The sequence below is a fragment of the Ornithodoros turicata genome, chromosome 9 (genome assembly GCF_037126465.1).
Source record: "Ornithodoros turicata isolate Travis chromosome 9, ASM3712646v1, whole genome shotgun sequence".
NCBI lineage: Eukaryota > Metazoa > Arthropoda > Arachnida > Ixodida > Argasidae > Ornithodoros > Ornithodoros turicata.
This window is the reverse complement of record NC_088209.1, coordinates 27544214-27563047: the sequence shown is the minus strand read 5'-3', so window position 1 is coordinate 27563047 and position 18834 is coordinate 27544214. Positions and strand designations below refer to the sequence as shown.

The following is an 18834-nucleotide window of genomic DNA, read 5'->3' as shown; positions in this document are numbered from 1 at the left end:
CTTTCTATATGCTGGAATAAATAGGGACCACGTGTGGGTCATTCACTTCATTGTGTATGCTGCACAGCATTACAGTAATATTGCTACATCTATGCTGACTATCTATTTCCATTTCCATCTACTAGGCAGACAGACTGTGTTAGACGTGAAAATTCCAGAGTGAAAAAAATAAAAATAAAAAATAGCAATGAAATGTGACTAATTGCAAAATATTATGGAGGTGACCTGCACTCTCTTTTTTTCTGTTTTTTCAGAAACATTCCATGTAGCGTGATAATTAATGGCACAGATCACATGTCAGATCTCCTGCCTATCACAGGCTTGTATATAAGAGCCTTTAATGTTTATTGCTCAAAGTTATTCTTGCAGTTCAGTGCACTGAGGCAACCTCCTTACTGAATACTGATGCATACATCTTCAGCAAAGACCCATGACTCTTTGTTGTAAATAACCATCTTTCACAGGTAGTAACTTCTGTTTGTTACAGTTGGGTATGTGCTTACATGAATAACACAACTCGTTTGCTTTTGTCCATATTTTGACACACTTTGTCTTATTTCGTCTTAAATCTGTCTCGTATAACGTCACAGAAAATAACAGCATGTGAACTGTAAGTTCATGGTAAATTATACTGGTTCATGGTTAATTAGGAAGACTGACACAGTCACATAACAAGTTCCTCTGGCCGAGGGGTTGAGCTGACCCCTTCTAATGTAGAGACAGAGTAAGTAACCCAATTTTCTGTCTGGTCGTAAGTTAAGGCACTTGAGTAGAGTTTGTTGTTGGGCCAGTCGATGCACATCAGTAAGATAATGAGTGCAAAACACTACAAACAAACGTGACAGTAGACAGTTTGCGCTCGTCCCGTCCACTCCACTCGCGTTCCTCTTCAGTGTTTTCCGCTCATTACTTTACCATAAGTTAAGACATTTGATATCTCTGCTTAATTGTTGACCCTTAGACAATGTTGGCATGAGATTCAACTAACACAAGAGGGCTTGTTCCACAGTCTCCCCACTGGCTTCACCACCATTGCACTCGTGGACATTTTGCTTTCTGCAGCATCGTAGTATTAAGCTGTGCCATATAATTCATTCCGCATCATAATTTACTGCAGCAAGATGAAAACTGAGAATGTAACCTTGTGACATCCAGAAATACCGACATTTTACCAGAAGTGTGGCTTATGCAAATTATGTTCTACTACTTTTCCTAATGACTGTAAGTGAATTAAGATGCCTAGATTTGCATAATGTTACATTTATGCTAAGACCTGTGTAATTTGTGTAATACATAAAATCACGTCCCTGTTGCACAAGTGCTTTCATTAAAAAAATGTTTGTGATAATGGTACATAAAGATTCTAAGAAAAGTCTCCAGAACCTAGCAGTTATTAGCCTAAATTTGATTGGAGCATTACTGTTACCTATACCAATGATGGGAAGTACTTGAAATACAAAGTACTCAAGTACTACCTTAAGTACATTTCTCGGTACTTGTACTTTACTTGAAGTACGTTTCAATTTGTGTACTTTGTACTGTACTTTAAGTACATTCCTTTCAAGTACTCAGGTATCCAATTGGCAATGCAAATGCAAAACTTGGTTGCAAAATCATTTCTCTCAAAAGCTTTCCAAAGACAACAGTCGAAACATAATTACCTCACGTTTTATCACTACAACTGTTGAAACGTCCGGCGATATGATCTAAATTTGTAATGTACTTGATGAGTAATTTAAAGTGCTTTACAAAGAACTTTGTACTTTACTTTAAGTAGATTTTTAGTATGGTACTTTGTACTGTACTTAAAGCACAGCAGGTGCTAGGTATTTGGTACTTTACGTCAAGTACAATTTTGACGTACTTTGCCAATCATTGACTTTTACTGGGGGGTACTTTGATGTACCAGTACCTAGCACACATGTGTTGTAAAGGATGCTCATGTTGCGTGTGCCACACAGAAAAAAAAAACAGAAAGAAAGAAAGAAAAAAAACAACAACAAAAAACGCGAAGCAAGTATACGTTTCACGTCTTCTGACCATTTAAAGGCCCATCTCGTCTAGCCAGGATGAGCATGCGCAGCCATGCTCGCAATGCTGTGTCGAATTTATGGTGAAGCATGACATTGGGCAGTCTGTTTTCCACTTAAGCATCGGCAGTGTCATTAGGGCGACATGCGTTGAAGCTCAGAAAGCAACCGTGTGAGCTGCCCAATTCAGTGGCAGGAAAGTTTGCTCCGCAAGAAAGCAGAAGCTGCAGAATTTCAGTCAGCCTTGACTGCAAAATGTGCGCAGAAAGAAGTGGCACGCTCCCAGCTAACGTGAGGTTGTGCTGCTGCCTCCTTCCAGTTTTGACATTGCCTTTCATAACCAAATAGTGTTGCCCCGATGCGGGCCAAAACATAGTAGTGTGAGATTCCTGGAAATATAACAAAGTACATACTTTTTTCCCGGATAATGCGCTCGATGCGGATAAATTCTGTAAATTCTGCGGAGAGAAGATAATGTTCAGTGAGGAAGTGTGATTGACGCTGCCTGTTGTAGCTGTACTTAACCACAGAGTGAAGACAATGGACCTTTTTCATAACTGCTTATGCGCATGTGCTGGATTGGACGCTGGGTTGGGACAACAGGAGTGGGGGGGGGCCAGTGGGGACACCGTGCAAACTCGTCGGCCCTGCTCCAAGACCGGTTTTGGTCCTTTAGGCTATCGACGTGGGTTTCTTTAGGTGCACGCCGAGGGTGGTTCACTGGAGAGCGGCTAGGATACGACGCGAATGTGAAAAAAAAGGTCCATTGTGTGCTCGGAAAAGACTTGTGGTGGTGGAGAGTAGTTTAGAGGGGCATAGAAAAAGGCTCGTGGCGTAGAAGCAGCAGCGTGGAATAACCCTTTGCGATGCCAAGCTATGTTGCCAAGTGTTCTGCGAACGATCAGCCCAACATGTATGTGACACAGTCCAGCAGAAAGGAAGATACCCCCGAAGGTCCGAATTTGAGACTGTTTTTTCTGTTCCTCCAACAACTGAGGATTGCTGATAGTACTGGATCTCCGTTTGATCTGCACCTCTTTCCTTGGGACAGCTGTGTGGTGACGGCGGGGAATGCAGATGCTGCCTCGCTCAGAAATATTTAGACTAGCCAGACAACTTTCGATGGTGTTGTGCAGTGTGCTAGTATAACGATGCAGTCTTCGCGGGGAGCGAAGACTGTAAGGAGCAGCTGACGTCTTGAAGAGACACTGTACCATTATTTCCTTGAGAAAACTATCTCTGTTCAACAAGCATATACAGAGATCCTAAACAGGCCTTGCAAATGCAGAAACATGTGTAAATGGGGAGTTCTTTCCAACAGTCTTTGACGAAAGGCTTACAAGAGGTACAACATTTATTTAAGTATTCATAAGAGGTATTTCAACAATACTGTTTGCCAGGCTATTTGAAATGAAGCATTGAAGTTTTGTGACAAACAGGCTTTCAAACCTGAATAATCAATTTCACGAGTGACTGCCACGGTCGAAAGCTTGAGGTGCTGCAGTTGCTCTGAAGATGCTGGCAGCACATAAATTTGTCATGGTACAATAACTATGAGGAAGTGCCCAAGTTAGTTTCATAGCTTCTCTGATGTTATCATTGTCATCTGTAGTAATGTTATGCCCCCTCTCAACACATCCAAACATACCATAGGTGTATTAGTTTTGCAATGGTGGACATAATCATAAAAAATTGTACTTGTGAATAGAGTGATAGTTGTCCTGTTTAAAATAACTCTCGTCTGTTAAGTTGCCTCTCCACAACCCAAAACACACTTTTATTTAGGTTATTGTGAACATCAATTTTGTGTTCAAGCATTTTTTTCATGAGCCTCTGTCAATCAGGAACAGCCTGTTTGATAGTGATATCTTGGAGGTACACCTTGATTTTGAAAGGAGAACAAGATTGTCTGGCATAGCGTTCATACGTGTAATGTACCAAATCAGGAATGGATTACGACCTTCAACAAGGGGTTGATTCTTGTTAACAATGAGATAGCAAGCCTGACAAAACTAATACCCCTGTCACACAGGCAGTCTTCAATGATAATTGAAACCAATGGCTGTTGAACTAAGGTGTTTGAATAGTAGCACCCTCTGTGTAGGGTGGAGTCACCCTTTGCAGAAGCGAACACCGCAAAGCTGCCATTTTGAGGCCCGCCCACACCTTGCATGAATGCTGTGTTACGATGCCACCCACTTTTTTCAAACCTCCTCTGCTGTGTATTTACTCAGCTCCAGAATGTAGTGTGTAGCTAAGTGTACAGCAACACTTTTGTGAGCGCATCGCGAGCTGTGCATGGGCGTCAAGATGGAGGACATTCATAACGGACGACATGTTATAGACCAAGTGTGTATAACATGTCAATCTATCATCAGGGAGCATTAGATCTAATGCTCTTTGAGAAGTTGACATATTACATGCTAGGTGGCACTATGTGCACGTTCAGCGTAGGGTGCCTTTGTACTAGCTCCCTCTGTGTAGGGCGAAGACAAGCGCATCGTCTGCTATGAATATCCACCGCCTTGAAGCCGATGCACAGCTCGCGATGTGCTCAGAAAAGCGGAGCTATACGCTTAGCTACACACTACATTTTGGAGCTGAGTAAATACACAACAGAGCAGGTTTGAGAAAGTAGGTGAAATCGTAACACAGGATTTATGCATGGTGAGGGTGAACTTCAAAATGGTAGACTGCCCACATGACACAGGTAGAACCGTTGGAGGCCAGTCCAAGCCCTAACAGATCCTTGCATTCATTCCGTGAAAGGAGACAGGATTGTGATCACGAAAAATTTATCACATCCAAAAAAATTTTGTTTATAGTAATTGGCACTATCCTTACAATGATCTAGGTCTTCCATGTGAATCCTGTTGATGAGTAGCAACTTCTGAGTAAAATAATGCTACTTCCTTCCAGATTTTGGAGTGGCTTAAGATGGAGCACAAGGAAACGCACAATTGAGTCATCACAGCAAGCAGTAAGCACAGTAAAGCTGAGCACAACTTTTGCTCATAAGGTACTTGTGCTCCTGACCAACTCGTGGAGTAATTAGCCCAACGTAAACAGGGCACAATTAAATGCATTTGAGAGTAGGAAATGTGAAGCATTCCACACCACTTGAGATAAATGTGATATAATAATAATGTCTATAGTTTACGAAGGATTTGGCAGGGGGTACAGACAAAAAGCTATGATACCGTAGCTTGATGAGGCCTGACCCCTTCAAAAACTTCACAGTATGAGCACTGCAGAGGGAGTTTTTGGAAGCTTTGTGCACAAAATTGTAATTTGCAGTCTTAAGATGGGTTCTACATGGATTCACACCATTCTGCATCTGTCATTACAATTTACCAGGCACATAAACCAAGATTCCATGTGCAGTCACTTAGGGCATGCTCATATGCATACACATGTTGCACATGCATTATAGTGTTGCTTGTTTGAAGCTCCACTGGGTACGAGCAATACTTCTGATTTGCAGTGTGAGAATTTTTAAATTTACGAATCTACATAATCTGGGCAGCCTTCTCACACCTTCCCCCAAAAATGAGGCTTTTAAGATGACAATTTTAATAGGGCATTTCATCACAATGCTAATATGGAGGTTAGCTGCAATGTCCTATAAGGTAACTACACAAGGAGATGTGCTTTTTAGTCGGATCGGACCAACTGCCCAATTTCCTGACAACAACAGTGATGCTGTGATTTTGCTGCAGCGAGGTAACAAGTTATAAACATTGAGACAGGAATACCTCTGAAGCTTCTGAGCTGAAGTAGGAAAAAGTTGAAAAAATACTATAATACAAGAAATACCAGCTTCAGTTCTGTCTTCTACTCATTTTCTTGTATTTATAACAAATTTGATATTTTTCTGTTGTAATATTTCGCATGACATATTATCACTTCATACATGTCAGCCTAACACAGCTGTTAAGGAACTTAGGACGAAGAGAGAGAGGGAGAAAAAAAAAAAAAGCCTATAAGATGACTGCCATTGCTTTTTTGATGAACTGGTTCAACAGCATGAACCTTGGGAATACAGTCGAACCTCAATAACGAAACTCAAGGGGAACACAATATTTCGTTGTATCGAGCCTGAGAAAGTATGGTAGCCAGATGCGGCAGGGAATACAAATTATTTCGCCGTATCACGAATTTCGTTACATCAGGTTTCTCTACGTCAAGGTTCGACTGTATCTAGTGACATGTAAATGCCACTTTGTTCTGAGACTAAAAAGAATTTCAGGTATCATATTGGTGACATCAGGTGAATCTTATTAACGATGAAAGATGAAAGTCACTGAAAAGGTTAGCCAGCTGTAGGACTCGAGCCCACATCTTCTGGATTTATGCTGGATTTATGCTGGATTGCTGAACTTATGTTTACCTTAGTTAAGTCGGACACATTATGCTGACTACCAGCTGTTAGCTTATATTTGGCACCTCCATCTTCCTATGCCATGATTTTAAACTGTGTTGGCACTTTTAAGCAGACAGGTAATAAAAAAAGGGTAAAAAGAAACACTGCAAGAAACAGGAAAACGGGATGGTGGCATTGCTTATTCCATATACTGTATAAGTGGTTAAATTCGCAGGCTCAATAATTCGCGAACTGGTGAGAAGCCAGGCTCAGGCAATTATTCGCGGAACCTTAAATTCGCGGTACCGCGGTGCGTCGACCCTGCGTATTTGGGGCCCTCCACCTTGAACTTCCTAGAAGAAGCTGATAAAAGGTATCACAACTGGGTAACTTGTTCAATTTGTCTTTCTTTTGAGCACTTCTGAATGAAAGGGCTGCGACTAGGGGGTCTTACTCGGCTTGTATCTGTGTCATTGCCGAATCGCCCAGTCTCCAGTCATTCTTGTCATCGCATCGAGCAGGTGCGATTGGCACTCGATAGTGATGCGGCAACTTTTACAAAGGCCTATCCGCGTGGCAGAGTCCACACACGCTTGCTGGATGATCCAGGCTTACAAGGAACTGGAATCACGGGACGCCTACATCTGCGCGTACGTGAAGGCTGGACTACTGTCTCCAGTTGCAGCGGCGATACTGAACACTTTGCGAGGCAATGCAGTCTAATAGCATAAGAAACCCGGTGTACATAAGTTGCCTCAGCGTCCTGGGTCAAATTCCTTACGTATTTCGTTCTCATATTTTTCTGTTATTGGTTTGAATATTTTGCGGGACTTTAAATTCGCGAAAAATAGGTCCTTGCGAAAATTACTACTTATACAGTAATCCTCATTTTTGTTCATTGGGTTGTACTTGGCATATCTGGCTATAATTGTGACTGTGTCTGTTCCTAAATTTACGGGAAGCTTAGTAAAGATAGGTAATGTAGTAAAGCATGTACTTCTTGTACCAGTCAGTGGTGATGTGCAGGAAGCCCTCATGCGTTGGAAAGGTAGAGTGTGCTAACACATTCCATTTATTTCATGTAACCAGCAGGAAGCCAGGAACAAAGGCAAACACTATTGCTGGTGTGAAATCTAACACTTACCAACGACAGAAAAGGCTTCTGTTCATGTTGAGTGAAGCTCATAAAAGTGTGTCTGCAGCACATTCTACACAAAAACTATTTTGCGATTGTGGTAACAGCTTTGTGCACATGCTTCAGTTCAGCTGAGGCTGGTGCTTTCAGAGCTCTGTCATGCTTGCAATTGGGCTCATAGTGTGTTACGTACTACAATGATGGGCAGTGTATTCACCTTCCCCCCTTTCTCTGAGACATTCCACTTTCTATTGGACACCCAGTCAGGACTGTGCAACAAAATAACGGGGAAGAGCAACTGAAAGCAGTGAAAAATTCTGCACAGCGGTTATTCCCAACTTTCTATCAAAGCAAGCAGAATTTAGAGCAAAGAAAAGTAGCTGCAGTGAGTTAAGTCAGCCCAAATGTGCACAAATTTGCCAGATTCTCTTGCCCAATCTTGAACTGAAGCAAGAGCTGCTGTTGAAAAGTCATGACTGAATAATTGCAATTGCAAATAGTACTGTACAGGAAGCTCAGTAGGTTTCTGCTTTCTTCTTTCTTTTTTATTTTTGAACAATCTTGCATTTGTCCTCTCACATTATGCCGTTTTGTAATACCTCAACCCAAGTGATGAAACAAACAAACAAAAAAAAAACATTGGGATAATACTTCAATATTTTTTTAATTTAGCGGCACGTCAGCTGTCTTATTTGAGACCTAGTAGACAGTAGCCATCAGCTAGTAGTTCCCACACCGAGCTAGTATAGAGAACAGAAAAATGGTATAACACACAATTTTATAGCACTGCAGAGAGTATCACAGCGTTTTACTGTCAAGCCTACCAAGCTGCTACCATTCGTAATTGCAAAGAGACTCACCCCAGCTTCAACGACGAGCACATCAATAATACTGCCAACGACGGTGATGAAGTCGAACGTGTGCCATGGGTTCTTGAAAAAATTCTGTTGTTCCCAGGAAGCAACACATTAAAAAAGAAAATGCAAGATTAGACATCACACAGACTTTTTTTTATATGTATATTCAGTGCAGATTTGTATAATTGAGGTGAAATTTGCTGTAATGACTTCTATAACTTTATATCAAATTCTTTAACAAACACTAATGTAGTCTGGCAGTAATGTGTAATGTTCGTTGGGGTACTTTACATATTGCGGTCGTGTACTAGTACATAGAGCCTTAGTGCACGATAGCAATGCGATGACGGCGTTCTCCTTGAGCAGGAGTCGCAGCACACAGTACTGTAGATGTAAGATTTATGACAAAAGTTATATGGAATTTGTAGGTGCCAAATAGCTTTTAAGAGGGGATGGAGTCCTATGGGGTTTCGTCTACATCTTAATATTTCCTGACCAAATTGCATCACAAAAATCACAAGAACCGATTTTAAATAAACAGCTACCATGAAAATCTAGGGCTCGTGGATTTGTTTCACAAATTTAAATTTATCAACTCGCAAGAAAATTAGCTCATCAGAGTAATTTCACCTTGATCTAGCACTTACCTCTTCCCTATTTCATGCTGTCGGAATTCGTTATTTATAATTGTAAAGTTTTGCGCTTATTATTGGAGGATATCTAGACCTCTACTAAATTATGAAGGAAGACAAGCAAACCTCATGAAATTCTGTGTTAAACAAACGTAATGGAAGAGAAGGGAAATACTTTATTAGTGTTATTGTATAGCCTTAAGGCCCACATCCCCTCTGAAAAGGTTCTGCAAGTACGTGATGTGTTCATTTGCAGTGGTCAACACTGTGTACTGTATGTCAGACATTCCCTACAATTAGCAGAACTAGTTGTCAGAACTTCACAGCGTGCAACAGCACAATGGTGTTTTCCTTTCTACCCACTTTACAACTGGTGTTAGAACCCAGACGTGCAAAATGGTTCACTGCAACCATTTTTTTTTTATATGTTACAGTACCTGCTCACCATATGATGCGGGATGCTGGGAAGCTCTGACCATTAATATGGTACAAAAGCACACGGCCAATTGACAAGTAAGTAATACACTTCTGTAACATGAAATCATTGTCCCTCCATTCAAGTGGCTTTGCTGCATGTGCAACGGTGCAGAAACTTAAAACAACAAGAATAGTCCCTTCAAGCGCCTGTATTGCGCAGAAGCTCATGTACATGTTCTGATTGTGTTTGATTTAAAAGAGTTTTACACAAAAATGCTTTCGTGGCACTTCTGTCTTGGGCAATTCAAGAACACACAAAGAAAAGAAAATTGCTGCTGTAACTAAGCCAATATGTTCACAGCCTCGCAGTACAATGACTGCGCATTGCACCACCAGGTCTCTTTTTCTTCTTCTTTTCATAATTCAACTGTATCACATACAAAGTGGGTGCTGTATACAGGAGCAGTACTGGCAGCTCTCTGCACACTGAAACACAAGTGACCATCCCTAGATATCAACAGTGGTGGTCGCTGTCACAGTGTGATTGTTTCCAGCATAAATTTCAAATTATAATTTCATTTATGATAGCTGTATCATGGTTCTGCATTTGTGTTTAGCAAATCGCTTTGCCTTTTGCACACGTCTTTATGAGTTTGTGCGCTGCCTCTTTGTGCAGAAATGTACTACGTCAAAATGTTATGTAAACATTCTGCAGATATAGAGAGCAACACTTTTTCGTGTCTTGGCCACAACGCAGCTCCCGCGTAAGGTTGCACAAAGCTGCCAGTACTGTTCTTTGTGCAGAATGTGCAGAATGTGCAGGGCGTACAGTCTCCTTGCAACGCGATGATCAGAAAACCAGGGCATGTCATAGGGGCACATACCAAATATCCGGGACGATAAACTGCACGTATCTACAGGGCGCACCTACCAAAAACGTGGAATGATCTGTGTATAAGACGCACTGATGTATACGCTATGTATGCTATAGCAGATGTATAAGCTATGTATAAGCACTGATGTATATGACTATGTAAGCAGATGTATAAGCACTGATGTATAAGCTATAGCAGACGTGGGTGACTACGTGGTGCCTCCTTCCCGTACCCCTAGGGCCTTTCTTCTGTGAAGAGGGCTCAACATGACCTCAGTGCCCATTATGATGGACTTTCTGGTGGTTTCTCTTTTTTCCCCTCTTTCCCTTCGTTTGGCATACTTACTGCACACATAACACATCTGTTTACCCGTTCTTTGATTTGCCGTTTACTACCCTTTCCTCCCATTTTGTGTCCACGTGATCTTCTTCTACATGTACTTGTGTGAGTGCACCATTTCTTTTTATACCTGATGAAGCGTGGTCTGCCATGCAAAAGCTTGTACGTATTACACCTTTAGAAAGTCTCAGTGTCATTTGTTGACTGTGGAAGCTATCTAGCTATCTAGAGAAAGCAGATAATGATGGATTCCGATTCTGATTGAATGAAGCAGCTGTATTAGTATATCTATTGTAGATTACATCGTAAAGTATGTGTGCGAGGCCTTTTCACAGGTTCCCACAACCAATTTTTTGTGTGTTCCCAGCATATTGCTGTTCCCTCAAAAGCAAAGAATGCCACATGGCTGGGCATTAGGCAGTATAAAAGTACTATCAGATAAAATGCACAGCTTGTTTTGTTAATGTTTCTTTGTCTGTAAGTTGCATGTTACTACAGTAACTTTTCTCATTCATGACTATACTTATAAGCTTCCATATTCCGCTTCCAACTTCATAATTGTTCACCAAGGACTCAGAGTGATTAAACATTTCACCATGGACAAATTTCTGTTTTGTTCTTATTACAACAAGAAAATGTTGCAAAAATGATCTATGTGCCTTGTATATATGCATATGAGATATATATACATAATGACTTAATGGACTGAGGTGCAGCATCCTTGTAATTTTCCCGCAGTGATGAAATGTGTAAGAAGACAGCATGAAGCTATTCATTGCACATGCTTAGCATGTGCAATACCATCTGGCTGAAAGGTAGCTTTAAATGAACCTGCCCCAACTAGAAGCGTGCCTATGTTGCCTTGCTACAGTCATAGCAGAATTTCAGAAAGAAACTTCAGAAAAGAAAGCCATATTAGTTTTTGTAATTGAAAAGTTCATGTAGGGTCTACACAGAAACGATAATTGGCCCTTTTTACCACACATTGAAGCATTCCAGCAATATATTTGATTAAGTTTGATTAGGAGGGACATGCATTAAACCAAATGTTACACGGTTACCGAAATGTCATGAAGCAGAACGGTGACCTTATTGTCACATTTTGGAGTGTGGAAGGACCACTTCATTAGTGTGGTTGCTGCAGTAGACTCTATTCCCACAGGTGTTTGAGACCCTGGAATTTTTCAAACCCTTGAGAACCGTGGATTTTGCATCTTTTTCTTGTTCTCATGGAGCTGCTAGTGCAAATTACACTTATCTGGAGTCAGAAGTATAGTTCTGAAAGCCACAGGGGTTAGCACTGTTTGCAACAGGAACCAGCAGCAACAAATCAATGGCACCCTCCGTTATATGAATTAATTTTTTCCTTTCTGTCTCATGATGTTAACCATTCGGGAGTTGCCTGTCTGTGAACTGATCCCTATTGTGCAGTCTTCGTGTATTCTTTCATGTGATACCTGTAGCTTGTAAATATTTTTGCAAAATACTGAAGCTCTGGTCATAAACTGTGTTTTCCATCCCAGGCAAAATGACGACTGAGCCTTAAAAGGTCCTTGAAAAAAAACCTGGAATATTTGTTCAAAACTTCAGTGGAAACCAGGATTCTTTTTTTTAAATTTCGTATTCTGTTGGGAGATGCAAGACTCCATGTTGTTGGCGTCAACCTAGGGCACTGACTGCAGTCACTGACACGCAAGAGCTCTGGCGAGTAATTACTTTTGTGAATTTTTCTTTTTTTTTAAATGCCAGGAGACTTGTACTGCCCGCACACTCCATGAACCATGCTTTTTAGAGAAAAGTGTTCCTGTAAGTGAACTGCGAGATGATGTACTCTGGAACTGTCTGACCTCAGAGGAAGTACACACTCACAATGTCACAGGCACCTTTGTGCATGATGAAGGGTAGAAAAGTGACGAAGAGAAATATGGGAATGTTCTTCACTTCTTCTATAGGCTGTGCTTGCAAGAATCCATTCCTCCTTGTAGCATAAGACAGTTAATCTACACCATATTTCCTTTTTCATCTATTCACTTCAAAAATTCTCTTTTTACTTTGCCATTCAATTCTTAGAAGGTTTTGTTAATTTTGTCAGGATACCTTTGGTTTCTCAGCCTCTCAATTACATTGTTCCTTCTAGATCTTTATTTTATTTTATTTTTTTTCTTGGGGGGGGGGGATTGTTCCCGAAGGTAACCTCCAGAATCACAAAAACTTGTTCCTGCCAGGACAGCATGAGTGTGCTGCTGCTCTCTGAATCTCATGGCGCGTGTGTCAGCAAAAATGGCTGCACGGCAAAAACTTTGAGAAAAAGATATTTCAGACAGAGCCAGACAGGAATGAGCCAAGGTAGAAAAAGAATGACCCAAACCTTGCATCCATAAGCCATGAACTTGAGTATACATTCCAGCAGGAATAGGAATGTGAAGGCCATGTTTAAGTAGCTTAGAATGTCTGAGTATAAATCGCTGGCATAATGGAACTATAGTTGGTCGATGAAGAACCAAAAGAGAGAGAAAAATAGGGACCGTGAGGGGAAGAGGAAAAAGGAAGATGACACTGGTGCTCCGCTCCTATTACTTGACTGATTCGTAAAGCTTTAACACCCACTTAAGTTGGAGAAGCACCAGAGCAAAGTGATATATATATATATATACTGTACCGCAGCCAAATACCAGCATTGTAGCTTCTTGAGACTCCGGCATTTGGCTCAATTGCTAGGGCAGTAAATTCAATTGTTGACCCAGAGAAGTAATTTTGAGTTGACAGAGACTTCAGAGTGCTAGGTGGAACCACGGGCAGCTTGAGTTTAGTAGAGCGAATGCAGTAGGAATTTTTTAGTGGTTGCCTTGTGGAATAGTGTAGTGAAAGACGAGACTGTTAACACATAAATAAGATGTTAATTAAAAGCGACGTCATGCACGTGAGACTGCAATATTTTAATGTGGTGCGGCCCCAACAGAAATACGTGTAATTCAACTTCAAAGTTTTTTTTAAGCATCCTCCTTGATACCTAGGTTGACTACTTTGAACACAACAGGAAAAAGCTTTAACATTTTTTTTTTTCATTTTGTACTAGTCAAATGTGTGATCTTAGAAGTCTATGCCTACAAATCCTCAAACAAATACTGAATTTTTGCTTGTTCTTTCCCTGGAAAAAGAAGCAATGCAAAATGCAATAAAATGAAATGCACTTTATATGGCAGCTGTACAATGTTTACCGGTACAGAACATTTTATGTTAATATTATTTGGAACTTAACATGGATGATAACAAATGCGACGCTGTGAATTGACTGTTAATTTTGCATAAGGATAAGCTTAGTGGCACTAAACCAGTGTTGAGCACAACTTCCAGCCAAAACCATGTTTACTTCATGCATCCATGCAACGTAGAGCTCACCACTGATTTGCAAGCAACCATTGCTTTACGAAGTGGTACAATTTGATTCGATTAATGCACTGCTGTCACATTACTACATGAATGGAACACAGTTTAATATTAATATTTTTATCATATTACTAGCACCGTTGTGGTTTTAGTTACACAGAGCATCATCCGTGCTGTGTTAAGGCGTGCTGACATTTTCTTTAGTAGAATATCAACATATAGCAACATTTGTACACTAACGCTGTTGATTGAAAGTTCACACTGTTACTGTATAAACCTGTAACTGCGGCATTGTTAGAAAACTGACTGGAACTTACAAGCTGAGGCATCTGTATGAGCTTCTAAAAAATGTGCTTTTCCAGCAGTAACGACTAGTTGGAACACTGATCAGTAGTTCTAGCACTAGTACTACCTAGTAATGACATGGATGAAGTAAGCCACCGTGGCACCACCAAGCACGCAAAAGTCACGGGGATGCACACACCGCATTGAGGTGGGAACCTCTACCTCTTGCAGTCCCTGGGTCAACTTCACACACACGAAAGGTTCTTGAGAATGTGCTGAGCACTCATGCAAGTTTCATTCCTCACATCCTTCCCAAGGAGGATCTCAATATGCTGTTGCATGCATAAGGCCATGTTGAAAATTCATCTAGAAAGGCAGTCCAAGTCAAGTTCAAATGCCCTTATTTCATACCGGCTAGAGCCATTTTCTCACGGAAAAGTGCGCAGCGTCCGATCGTGGGCAATAGGTGCACGAAATCATGTGCATGCATTTCCAAATGCAGGATGCTACAGCAGGCAGAACTGAGGCAGAGGGTGAGGATTGGGAAAAAGTGGGATGGGGAAAAGGGGAAAGGTGGTAGGGGAAAACGGGAAGGGAAGCAACGTAGAATAGGTTACCAGGGAGTAAAACTGAAAAGTGTCTACATACGAATGGAGGCCAAGGGTGGGGGAAGAACTGAAAGACGATGAGAACTGAGGCTTTTTTCCTACACTGAGAGAAACCAAGCCCATGAAAGCTGTAACACGTTTTCGACGTGTGTGTCGTTTATACGTGACACACTGTTTCTGGACCGGACTGAGCATGGTCACAGAAGTGTCTTTTGTGCCAGCAACACAAACAAACATCTATGAGCTGTCGCTCATAGCAGTACATTGTCCGAGAACGCTACGGTCTACGAGGTACGTCTGTGAGATAGCCACAAAGAACACAAAGCACAGTAAAGGCTCGAAGGAGCAGAACTATGCCTTTAGGAACGTAGCGGCAAGAGGGGACAGCCTAAGGTGTGGTATAGATACCTACATACAATTTCCTGTTGATTTGAAACACACATGTAAAACAAAGACTTAAAAGCAAAAAAAAAAGAAGAAAAGCACAAGTTACTGCATGAACTAGATTTGTGACAGCACCTGATGTGATCACTTGCAGATGCTTGCGACAAGTCACGCACACAAACATTCGAGTACCATGTCACATGCAGCAAATTGCACCCTGGTTCCAATAAAAGAGCGTTCTTGTGAAGGGTTGTAGCTCTTTCAGCAGATTTCATTACAGGAGTGTACATTGTGTATAGACAAAGCCGAAGTGCGCACAGGAAGCTAATTGGAGCAAGTGAACCCATGAAATGCCACTAGGGAAACACATTATCTCAGCGTCAAGTGAGTGGGTCCTACATGGGGCACTAGAAGGGCAGTGGAACACAACTACAAAGCAGTCATTGCTGAAAGCGATGTGGATTTGGCTGGGGGTGCTTGTTTGAAGTTTGATATAATTTGGGAGAAAATTGGGTGTGGATTAAAGATAATCTAACATTTTTCATTTTGAAGGCACAGCAAGCCGTTGAAAATAGGCTCAAGAAGGCCTATGTTTGAGATAGAATGAGAATTAAATTTGATTATGCTTGGGTTCTGGAATATGGTGTTTCAGACCTTGGAAAGGCTGATTTATGGCGCTGATTTAAAACAAAGTAGTAGCTTTCTTGAAAGAAGGGCCAAGTTGGTAGAGCAACCACATTTCATTATTGGCACTTGGAGTGTACTGCATGAGTACTTGTGATATTTCAGTAGCTAATGATCAATACACAATGATCATGGGCACAACGACAATTTACAGCATAGCTCATTGATGGCTCATAATTTCATTCACAGCTGTATATGAAATTTTGTGAAAGAATATCAGAACCATGTCCTAAACACAGTGCTTCTAGACTTCTGTAACAAGCCGTAGTTTCACTGGCTTCAGTAGTTCAGCTGGAAATTGTCTGAAATGTAGCTGTTACATATCTACAATATGTTACACTTTTTGTGTCAGTCATCTGCTTTTTTTTTTATAAACAAAGCACAGCATTGTATGTATTGATATTTTGCAACTGCCTGACCTTAATCTGATGCCTATTTCGTACACGCCTTTATTTCCAATGACATTTTCCACTTTGTCACGACGTTGGTTTGTGGGCAGATGTGAGATCAGCGCAGCTTTTCAAGGGTTCTCTCACACCACCGTACTCGCTTCGATGCATCTCATCCTCCATTTCCACCCTAACTCCAGAACTAGAACGAAATTGTCCACAGTAATCTCTTGAACCAGTGGTTAATGGGATCCATATCCATAAATGTAATCTTTATCTCTGCACAAACTGCAGAATCTCTGAAATTCTGAGTGCCGTTTTGCCTTCCCATTCGGAGTGTTGGGTGGAACGGTGAAGGCAGACTGCATCGCCCTTCTTTCTTTTTTTTTCTTTTTTTACTTCTACGTCATTGTTCGACAAGTTTCCGAGTCTTACCCGGATTCCGCATGCGGCCATCTTGAGGATACACTCAAGAGCAAAAAGTGCAGTGAAGGCAATATTCATGTAGTGGAGAGATTGCGTCACGATGTAGCTTTGATTGTTAAACTAGAGATTGAGGAGTGGAAAAATGCAGGAAGCCACACATGGTTGGAGAAACAGCGTGGGGAAGAGCCAACGCAACCAGTGGGAAAAAGGAAGAGGAGGAGGAGGAGGAAGGAGAGAAACATAAAAGAGAACCACATGAAAAATAATGAATGTGAGTGCACAGCGTCATTTCTGTCTCTACGCTACAGCAGCAAAACAAAAGCAGAAATAGAGCAGAACGGCTCCCAGAAGTTAGTGGTTTGACTAGCTGCGGGGGATTGATCCTGGTGTCCCGCCTGGTTAACTTTGTGCAACACAGAATATTGTTCATCTTAATGTGTTGCCATGTGTGCACGTCTATGAGAAGCCATCAATTCATTGCTTCATTGGTATCGGATGGGTTCTGCAAGCTATGGCAATGTATCTGTTTCAACCCCTTTGGAACAGTTGCTGTTCCATCAATGATTAGATTTCGGAATTGGGCAGCGGAAATCAAAGTGGTAGCATTGCATGTCAATTTGAGATGCTGTTGAAACAAAAAAATCTCTAAATCGAGAGTTACTGCTACAGCTCTCTGCCTTGTTATTTTTAGTTTTTTTTTTCAAACAATGTGTTATAAAAATATTAGCAGCACATAAAGAATTAGCAGAATTGGGTACTACTTTGCATTCCCCTTGTGCATGCCTAAGTACATCCAGGCACGTCTGCATGCGCCCTTCCGCTCTACAGGTGTACACGTGTGTACATTTCTGAGGAATGATGTCAGAATGTTTATCCGCGATTCCTGAATCTAACATGGAAATTGAGCAGGTACCATAAGGACGAGCCAATAATTTCTTGAATATCCTCTACTGCGTTAACGTGATAACGTGCGTGCAACATCTTCCCTCCTGCGCCCCCTTTGAAAAAAGGAATCCTTTTCATACCACATACTCCTTGAGTTGTGCATGAAGCGAATCAACTTTATCATACTCGGAAAATAGGATTCTTGGAGTAAGTCAAAAGACTAGCTTCCGTTTGCCAGACTGCTAAGCACTTGTTTCATTTACGCACTCCATATATCAGGGTCTCTCAGACTAAAGCTAGATCTGCCACAACGGAGAGAATGTAACACAGTCAACAAAGTTGCACAGTGTAGATCCTAGATACGTAAGCCTTTGGCAGTGATGCCGCCCAAAGATATAGAAGGGAGGGGATAGAGATAGAGAAACCTTGCGGGCTCTAACACAGAGGTACCACACACTAATGAAGGAGGGTTCAGTGAACATAAAGGGAACAATGAAATGAAAAATGTTATGGAATGAACATACATAGATATGGGAAACGGGAAGGAATAACACTGGCAAACAGCTGCAATTAGTTGACATTGAGGATACTACAAAATATGCATAATGTATTGGGCAGTGCTACTTGATTCACTAATAGCTACAAGGAAAGGGATAGATCTAGTGGTTAGGCAAAAGTGTCGGAAAGGATGCAGCTACGGATTGGCAGCCTCGAATGTCGTGTTATTTTGTGTAATGATTAATGTGATGGTTCTCGATGTATCCCGCTGAATGTACCCACCTGACGGCAATTAACACTCACAGGTTCCACAATCTGAGCATCAAAAAATGAAATACGTTCGAGTAAATGCATGTCGTTTTGAGAGGGTTCTTGTCAATATCCTTGTGGACGCAACTTCTTATGGGTGTTCCACCGTGATGGCTGATTCTATACAACCTGACGACATTTTTATCCCTGTTTTACTAGTTTCCACAAACACACAAGTCCTTTTAGGGTTAACAGTTGACAATTACTTTCCTATCCATGAGGCATACTTTTTGCAGAACACTAGGGGCACACTGTTGCGCATTGTGTGTCACTAAGATCAAGTTGTCACAACCACCTCTCGTGTGTACAGTTTTTCACTAACAACAACTAA

At 41.3% G+C, this 18834-nt stretch overlaps 1 protein-coding gene and 1 long non-coding RNA gene across 15 annotated transcripts in view; one reads left to right on the top strand and one right to left on the bottom strand.

The window, feature by feature from the left end:
- LOC135368485 (voltage-dependent calcium channel type A subunit alpha-1-like) overlaps positions 1 to 18834 on the bottom strand; it is a 96747-nt gene that overhangs the window by 41618 nt on the left and 36295 nt on the right. For 4 of the 7 annotated variants that reach the window (XM_064601815.1, XM_064601819.1, XM_064601817.1 and 1 more), the window contains 3 exons: positions 16821 to 16931; positions 8389 to 8472; positions 2444 to 2488 (listed from right to left, as the gene is read on the bottom strand). In XM_064601815.1, the coding sequence (XP_064457885.1) occupies positions 2444 to 2488; positions 8389 to 8472; positions 16821 to 16931 (240 nt within the window). Of the gene's footprint in view, positions 1 to 2443; positions 2489 to 8388; positions 8473 to 13016; positions 13128 to 16820; positions 16932 to 18834 lie in introns of all 7 variants that reach the window. The other 3 variants (XM_064601818.1, XM_064601821.1, XM_064601816.1) reach the window with 2 other exon arrangements.
- LOC135368489 (uncharacterized) overlaps positions 1 to 18834 on the top strand; it is an 81365-nt gene that overhangs the window by 42380 nt on the left and 20151 nt on the right. For all 8 annotated transcript variants that reach the window (XR_010414789.1, XR_010414794.1, XR_010414795.1 and 5 more), the window contains 2 exons: positions 9452 to 9530; positions 16960 to 17082. This is a non-coding gene — a long non-coding RNA (uncharacterized LOC135368489). The remainder of the gene's footprint in view (positions 1 to 9451; positions 9531 to 16959; positions 17083 to 18834) is intronic.